The 8231-nt window shown below is 56.7% G+C and overlaps 2 protein-coding genes across 2 annotated transcripts in view; one reads left to right on the top strand and one right to left on the bottom strand.

The window, feature by feature from the left end:
- Positions 1–2247, bottom strand: part of PTSG_13048 (uncharacterized protein) — a gene marked incomplete at its 3' end in the record, with an annotated part of 9475 nt that extends 7228 nt beyond the window's left edge. The window contains exons 1-3 of the mRNA XM_004988770.1: positions 1272–2247; positions 852–1049; positions 480–551 (exon numbers count right to left, since the gene is read on the bottom strand). Coding sequence (XP_004988827.1) covers positions 480–551; positions 852–1049; positions 1272–2018 — 1017 coding nt within the window. The 5' untranslated portion in view covers positions 2019–2247. The remainder of the gene's footprint in view (positions 1–479; positions 552–851; positions 1050–1271) is intronic.
- Positions 2248–4425: 2178 nt separating this feature from the next.
- On the top strand, positions 4426–8160 carry PTSG_10445 (uncharacterized protein; the record flags this gene model as incomplete). Its single annotated transcript, XM_004988769.1, has 5 exons — positions 4426–4479; positions 4745–5314; positions 5530–5605; positions 5904–5982; positions 6255–8160. The coding sequence occupies 5 exons, from the start codon at positions 4426–4428 to the stop codon at positions 8158–8160; spliced, it is 2685 nt and encodes an 894-aa protein (XP_004988826.1).
- Between the last annotated feature and the right edge of the window lie 71 nt (positions 8161–8231).

Here is an 8231-nt window from a genome sequence, read left to right as displayed (position 1 = left end):
TAGGGGAACCACTCGGCGTGGGCGTCTGGTAACTCCAGTTGGTAATTGTAAAGTGAGTCGCCGTGGGAAAACGTACAGCGCCCGAGGACATCGTCCGCAGCAAAGGTCAAATATTTACATCAACATATTTCACGCCCGAATCTAGCTAATTTTAAATCGGCGTAAGAATGCGGCCGCTAAAGTGCGGATTTAGATTGCTAATATTCCAGGACAATAGGAGAGCGCCTCCTTATGGGGGTACACTCATTCGCCATGTTACATACATTGCCTGCGATCGCGTCCGATGCGAAGGAGCCCTGTACCCCGGGTAACGTAGTGTGTGTGTGTGTGTGTGTGTGTGTGTGTGTGTGTGTGTGTGTGTGTGTGTGTTTGAATTAGCAGGTCGAACACGCACGAACGCATACACACACGACACGACATATGAAATGCAACAACCAATAACGCAAACATATGCACGGCGCATGTGCAAACGCAGGCACCTCGTAGATGGATTCGTCTGGATCGTAAATGTGTCGCAGTTTCACTTTTTGCGGATTGAAGAACGCGGCGAGCTGTTGGTCACATATACACACGTGTGCAGACGATCGAACGAGTGTGAACACATGAGAACAGTACCGTACACATTCATACATGCAAATGCACTCGTACGCGGGCGAAAGAAACAATCGCAACGCACACCCGTGCACACACACACACACACACACACACACACACACACACACACACACACACACACAAACACACACACACACACACACGAATACACACACACACACACGAATACACACACACGACAGATACCATCACCACCCCTCCTCCCTTATCATCATCATTATTATTATCTGGAGCACCTTGCCGAGGACAACGCCGTTTGCGAGTCGCTCGCCCAGCCGCTCGGCGGGCGGCAGATCAACCTCCAATATGGCCTGCAGCCACTGCTTTGCTTCCTCGAGGTGACACAGGTACTCGTACGCACGCGCCTTGCGCCGTGCCGTGTCCATCCCCGAAGATGACTTTGTCTCCACCTTCATCTTGGCGCGCACAGACGTCTGCACAGTGTGTGTGTGTGTGTGTGTGTGTGTGTGTGTGTGTGTGTGTGTGAGGTGAGGTGAAGTGCACCATGAAGCATATGAAAACACAGTTACGCCGGCAGACACACACACAACACACATGCACAGACACACATACACACAACACACACACGCACAGACACACAAAACACACACACGCACAGACACACAAAACACACACACGCACACTTCACGTCTCACCCGCAAGCTGCCGAGTCTGCCGCGATGAAAGGGACTGAGCCCCTTGAGCCCCGGGGAGGTTGGCTTCCCGCCAGGTGACGACGGGCTGTACACGCTCATGCTTGCCGGGCGCTGGCGGGAGCGGCCCATGGGAGTGACGGGCACCGAGACGCTGCCGGCAGCAGTTGCGCCTGTAGACCAGCGGTGCTGTTGCTGCTGTTGATGTCGGGCTGGAAGTGCCGATGGCGACGACAACGCAGAGGTGGGTGATGATGTTGGAGAGGATGGCCCAAGCTGCTGGCGTGTGGTTGAGGCTGCGGGCGTTGCTGGCGCGGTGTGTGACGCCGACGACGCCGCTGACGCCAAAGATGTTGCTGAGGAGGGTGATGCGGGCACCGATGGTTGCTGTGAAGACGGCTGATCTTGGCGCTCGCTGTTACCACCGTTGCTTGCACCGGACCGTTGTCCCTGGTGCTGGTGGTGGTGGTACTGTTGCGATGCTCTTCGGCTGGCACTGCGTGATTTCGGGCGCACTGGAGGTGGGGCCTTCTTTCTTCGTGGCGTTGTTGGCGGTGCCTTGCTGTTGCTGGTGGTGGTGCTGGTGGCGTCACTTCCGGCTTCGGGCCTGTTTGTTTTGGTGGTGTCGCCGTTTGTGCGGCCACCACTGTCTGAAGTGGCCTGTGCAGAGGAGGCGTGCGATGGATGGTTCTGCTGCGTGGTCGGCGCGTCGTTTGCATTGCCGCCATCGCCGCCTATCCTTGACGCCATGCCACACCGCTGGTGCTGCTCCTGCCCTTGCAGGAGAGGAAGGCCAGTGCTGGGTTCCCTTGCTTGCTGTTGGTGGTGGTGTTGGTGGTGTTGTTGTTGGGTGGTGGTGTTGTGTGTTTGGGGGTCGTGTCGCTTGTTGGGGTTGGTGGCGGTTCCGCTGCTGCTGTTTGAGTTTGTTGGAAGCAGCGCAACTCTTCCTCCGCTTCCGAGCCGTTCACGGGGATTATTCACGGAAATCATTCGCAGATTTGTCATCAAAGTCAAACTTGCCTTTATCGGGCAAAGGCAAACTCGGACACGACAGAAGGCCAGAAGGGAACGTGACAGCTATGTTGTACTGTGGAGGAGTGAAGCTCGCCCAGTCGCCCACCCTCCCCCCTACCCCACCTGCCCGTGTGCCCACTGTCACCCATGCAGAGCTCACAAGGTGTCTCATATCACACAGAGGCAAGAGGCACCATGCACAGCATGCAGGCATGCAGTGTGCTCGCCCAATGTTTGTTCTCAGGGTCAGGGCGCTGGATTCCGAATCGAAACGAGAAGAGAAGACTAGGAGACCACTCGAAGAGAGACAAATCCCAAAGTGTTCAAGCAAGGGATGACCTTCCCTACCGTCTGCATGTCTCATCACACGTCTTCCCCCCCCCCTCTTAGTCTCTTTGTGCCACAATCATAGAATCATTTCCTCCCGCCACCTTCTTTGTTCAGCATCTCTTGCTTGGGTTTGCTCTTGGTGCTCATTTGACACGAACGCAAGGCAGAGAAGAGAGAGGAGAGATGTCATCATGTCCGGGTTTGGAGGGGAGGTTGCACGTCTCCTAAGTGGTGTCAGCCGCACGAATTTTTACGATTGGCGGTGTCATTCGCGAAAGGCGTGCCACGATCGAGGGTGCGTCTTGCTTGCTGTGGGTTCGGCGTGCACGGCGTGCGGGTGGCAGTGACATGATGATAGATTGGTGAGCACCACCTGTGTGTGACGTGAGGTCGTGAAAGCAAGAGAGGGGTGGGAAAGGGTGCTTGGTTATATGAGCGTGGCTCACATCAAAATCGAAAACAGGCAAGGTCGGAGGAGAGAAGATCGTGGTGGAGAGACGCTGCTGTATCTGACAACCACCTCACACACGCACAAGGTGTATTCGCATATCCACGTGTTCACCAGCACGCACGCGCGCGCTTGCGCGTGCTCACATGGATCTTGACTGCAGGTTGCGCTTCATTCAGTAGGACCAGGCGTAGTTAGATTGTGATTGGACTTTCCAGAAAGCGGTGAGAAAGGTGCAACACGCTGATACATACGAGTGCATCGAAGGAGTGCACTGCATGTGCAGCATGGCTTTTCAATTGCTGTGGTGTGGCGTATGTTGCAGTTGTGTCGGTCTTACTTCGTCTTTCTCTCTCTTCATTTCCATCTTTCCATCTTTGCATTGCCAGCCAGTGCAGCAGCTCGCAGAAAGCCAACGGGCCGCACATCAAGACATCACACTCCTTGTGCAGCACAGCGAACAGTGCGCAGCACTACCTCAGCAAAGAGGTGTGTGTGTGTGTGCATGTGCGTGTGTGTGTAGGTATGTGTGTGTGCATGTGTGCGTGTGTGATTGCAGGGCTCCACAGCCTGCACTCGTCCACCGCACTCGATCACTTGAGCACTTGGGTTGTGGGTTGCTTGCAGCACTTCACGTCAACATCCTGTCCTTGATGATTGTGGTGGCGTATATTGGTGGCGAAGTCACACGTTGCACGATTGCGTATTTTCAGATTGCTCTTGCTCCACACACAACACACCACACACTGCGCATGCGCTGCTGTCTTTGCTTTTGCTGTGTGTCCTTTTCATTCACATGAGTGCATGGACTCACCCATATTCACCCACGCACCACACGTTCACACGTACACCCACCACCACCTTTGTGTCGCCCCAACCAACAACCACATCCACCAACCACATCCACCAACCACATCCTTCGCCCTTAAAGCCATCACCAACTCGAGTTTCCCTTCCCTTGAGTTGGTTGGTTGGTTGATCCTGTTGCCAGCAGTGCACTGCCAGGGCGGACACCAAGCAACAGGTGTGTTTGCCCGTCAACGCAGCCAGTCACTGCATATCTTGCGTGGCAGTGCACCGGCAACCACCCGTGTGGGTGTGCGCCTTGGCTGTTGCTCTGGTTCTTGTGATGTCTGTGTGTCTCTGTGTGTCTGCGGTGGGACTTGTGTGTTGCTTCTCTTCAAGCAAGTGCATGCGAGCGCCAAATTCATGCGGCTAGCAAGCAAGGCAAGGCAGGCAGTTGCCCATCCTCTCATTTCCATCTCGCTTTCTTGTTCGCTTTGTGACTGTGTGCTGTGTCACGCATCACAGACAACGAAGTTGAGACGGCAAAGGGCTGTTTTTCGAGTCACAGCACAGACGATCATGAGGGCTGTGCTCTGGGCATGCGTGCTCGTCCTCGCCCTTGCTGCGGCTCAGGTGCGTGCGTGCGTGTGTGTGTGTGTGTGTGTGTGTGTGTGTGTGTGTGTGCGCGCGCGCGCGCGTGTGTGTGTGTGTGTCTGCCTGTGTGCGTTCTTGTTTTTGTGGGTGGTTCTGTACTGCCATCGCACTTACTTTGCTCACCGTCAGCCGCACACCATCGCCATGACACACACATACTCACTCACTCACTCACTCACTCACACACACACACATGCACACACACACACACTCACGCACATACATACACGCGCAATACCTGCAGCAACAGCAGGTGCGGGCGGCGGCCGTGTCGACGACGGTACCGGCATGGCCGTTCACCGTCACGTCGTTCAGCTCGACAGATGACAGCGGCAGCGGCAGCGGCGTTGACGATATGAGTGGCAGCGGGAGTGGAGATGACATGGACGGCAGTGGCGGTGGTAGTGGGGATGATATGGGAGGCATGGACGGCAGCGGGAGTGGGGATGACATGGATGGCAGTGGCAGCGGAAGCGGTAGCGGCTCTGGAGATGATGGCTTCCCTTCCACATCAACCTCCACTTCAAGCACGTCATCAACAACAACAACAACAACCACAACAACAACAACAACAACAACAACAACAATAGTGACGACATCAACGACAACAACAACCACAACAACAGCAACAACAGCAACAACAGTGACGACGACAACAACAACGACAACAACGACAACAACCACCACGGCCACTGAGGCGCCGTTGAGGCTCGTGGCGTTTGCGATTGACCGCCAGAGGGGCGTCATCGCCTTCAACATGAGCCGACCCGCCATCTTGGATACAGTCGATCCAACCAAGTGCATCCTCCACGCTGTACGTCTTTACTCTGCATGTGTGTGTGTGTGTGAAAGAATTGGATTCGTACACAAGTGTGAGACGGCTTGTGCTTGTTCTTGTGGCGTCCACTTGTGTGTGCGCAACAACACAACACACCACAACCACATCACCCTCTTCCCCTCCCCCCCCCTCTCAAAAAAAAAAATATCCGGCCCACTTCCTGACCATCGCTCCGCCATCGTGTATGCCAGGGCATCCCACCTGCTGCGTCGTTCATTCGTTTGACCGGAGGAATCGCCCGTTCCCTCACTCGCCGCCGCGAAGAAGGTGACACACACAAGTGTACATGCGCGCCCGCGTACACACACGCACATACTCACACAAGTGTGCATACACACAATCACACGCGCGCGCACGCACAAGTGTGCAGACACACAAACACACACACACGCACGCACGCACACACACGCACGCACGCACGCACACACACATACACAAGTGTGCATACACAAACACACACAAGCACATATAATGCAGGACATCACAGCATTACCCGCACGCTCACCTCCGAACCCCCCTCCCCCAAATCACCGACCACCATTGCCAACATCATGGCCACAACCAGCAACGGTGTTTGCGATTGACATGAACAGTCAGGACAAAACAGCACTCAAGCGCAACGTCGCCTTTGCTGACCCAACCACGTGCGTCACAGAGAGAGAGAGAGAGAGAGAAACACATTCGTGTGCTTTGTTGTCATCATTCTTGCCTCAGCGTGCAATTGTCTGTGCGCCTTTATTCTATCTTAAACTCTCATCAAGGACTCGCACACATACACACACACACACCCATACACACACCCATACACACACACACCCACACACACACTATCTATCTTTGTCTTTCCCTCCCCAATCAATGTCATCATCCTTGACCCCCCCCCCCAACCAACTCTCCAATTCACTGTACACCACAGGTACCGGGTTGCGCTTGAGAGCGGGTTTGCGACTGCTGTTGGCGGCGCGAGTGTGCAGCCACAGACGGCAGATGAATCCCCAGCACCATCCACCGACCTTGGTACCGTCCTCACCAACTCGCTGCAGGCAGACAACGATGGTGACGACGACAACATCACCGGTGGCGCCATTGCAGGCATTGTCATTGGCTGCGTGGCTGTCATTGCCATCACGGCTGCCGTGTTCGTCCACCACCGCCGCCGCCACGCCGGCCACTACCTGCCCATGGGTGTGCAGGCATCGACGCTCCCAGCAACAAAATCATCATCATCATCATCGCCATCCTCACCGCCGTCCTCGTCTGCAAAGGGCAAGAAGCGGCGTGGTGGCAAGCGCAGCTCTGGGCAGCAGCTTGCCGAGGCAGACGCTGACGGCATTGTCACGTTTGACAACTACCACGAGGACTACCGCGTGTACCGCCTGGAGGGCGACAACGGCTTTGGCACCGGCCCACACGCCAACTTCCCCTTCAACGGTGGCGGCGCAGGCAACGGCTTTGACAACGGCTTTGACAATGGGTTCAGCGTGCCCGTCACGCCCTACCATCAGCTGCCGCTCGCCGCTGCCGCTTTTCCACCTCGCACGGTCCTCGTTGCCGTGCGCGTGCCTGCTGCTCCGGCATATTACAGCCTCCAGTTCTCGCCCGGCGACACGCTCGTGTACATTGGGCCCGGCGCTGCCCAGGGGTACATCAAGGCGTGCAATGCCGTGGGGGAGGTGGGCGATGTTCCTGTCGACTGCGTGGAGCGCGCAGATGCGCCTGCTGACCTCCTCTTTGCTGACGTCGTCACTGGCAGCGGTGGCGGTGATGGTGGTGGTGGTGGCCATGGTGGTCTCGGTGTGCATCCGCACGCGCTGCAGCGGCGACAGGTGAGCGAGCAGTCGTACCGGATTGACGTGGACGAGGTGGTGGAGCGGTCCCAGTCTGCCACGCCAACTGTCGACACAGCGCACAGCGCAGCCACCGTCACCACGGCTGTGAGCGCTGGTGATGGCGTGGAGGAGGTGCACCCCTTGGATGACGACCTTCAGCTCTTGGAGGCAGACGACGGCTGGGTTCGCATTCCAATTGGTGATCGCACACGCGCACAACAACAACAGCAGCAGCAGCAGCAGCCGATGGGCGGGTACACGTCGCACGTGCACGTGGATGTTGACGTGAGTGGTCGCGGTGATGGTGATGGTGATTGTGATGATCGGTTTGCGCCACTGCGCGACATGCCTGGCGACTGGCGGGTGGACGCTGCCAGTGATGAAACCTCAACCGGGTCGAGCACACGCACCAGCCAGCACCGGCCACCACCCGATGGTGATGGTGGTGAGAGCGCAACGACGGCGGTGACGACGGTCGATGAGGACATGAGTGTGATGAGTCAACTTGTTGACAACATCATCTGGCCAGAACAGCAACAGCAACAGCAGCAGCAGCAACAGCAGCAGCAACAAGGCGGCAGCGCCAGCAGCGGTGGCGAGGATGAGTATGGCCACCACCGCTACACGCCGCGGCGCAAGGACAACCCGCGGCGCAGGGTGACAGACGTTGACCGTGCCATGCAAGAGCGCCGGAGGAAACAGTCGAGCGATGATGGCACTGGTGGTGATGGGTTCGGCGATGATTATGGCAATGGTGATGTTGGTGTTGGTGTTGGTGCGTCCGTCTTGGGGACTGTGCAGGGTGACGAGCGGACAGGGGCGGCGGTTGGTGAAGACTCTGCAGCCCGTGAAGGTGGTGGTGGTGGTGGTGGTGACACGAGTGTTGTTGAGCAACACCTGACGCTGAGCTGGCCGGACCCGAATGCCTTGGAGGTCTACGTCAAGACGAGCGCTGACGACTGGCTCCAGCTCCACCCGCTCACCCGCACGTGAGTGTTTTGTGTGTGTGTGTGTGTGTGTGTGTGTGTGTGTGTGTGTGTGTGTGTGTGTGTGTGTGTGTGTGT

This window comes from Salpingoeca rosetta, assembly GCF_000188695.1.
Source record: "Salpingoeca rosetta unplaced genomic scaffold supercont1.33, whole genome shotgun sequence".
NCBI classification, from domain to species: domain Eukaryota; class Choanoflagellata; order Craspedida; family Salpingoecidae; genus Salpingoeca; species Salpingoeca rosetta.
Note: the sequence above shows the minus strand (reverse complement) of the source record. Positions and strands in the feature narration are given on the sequence as shown.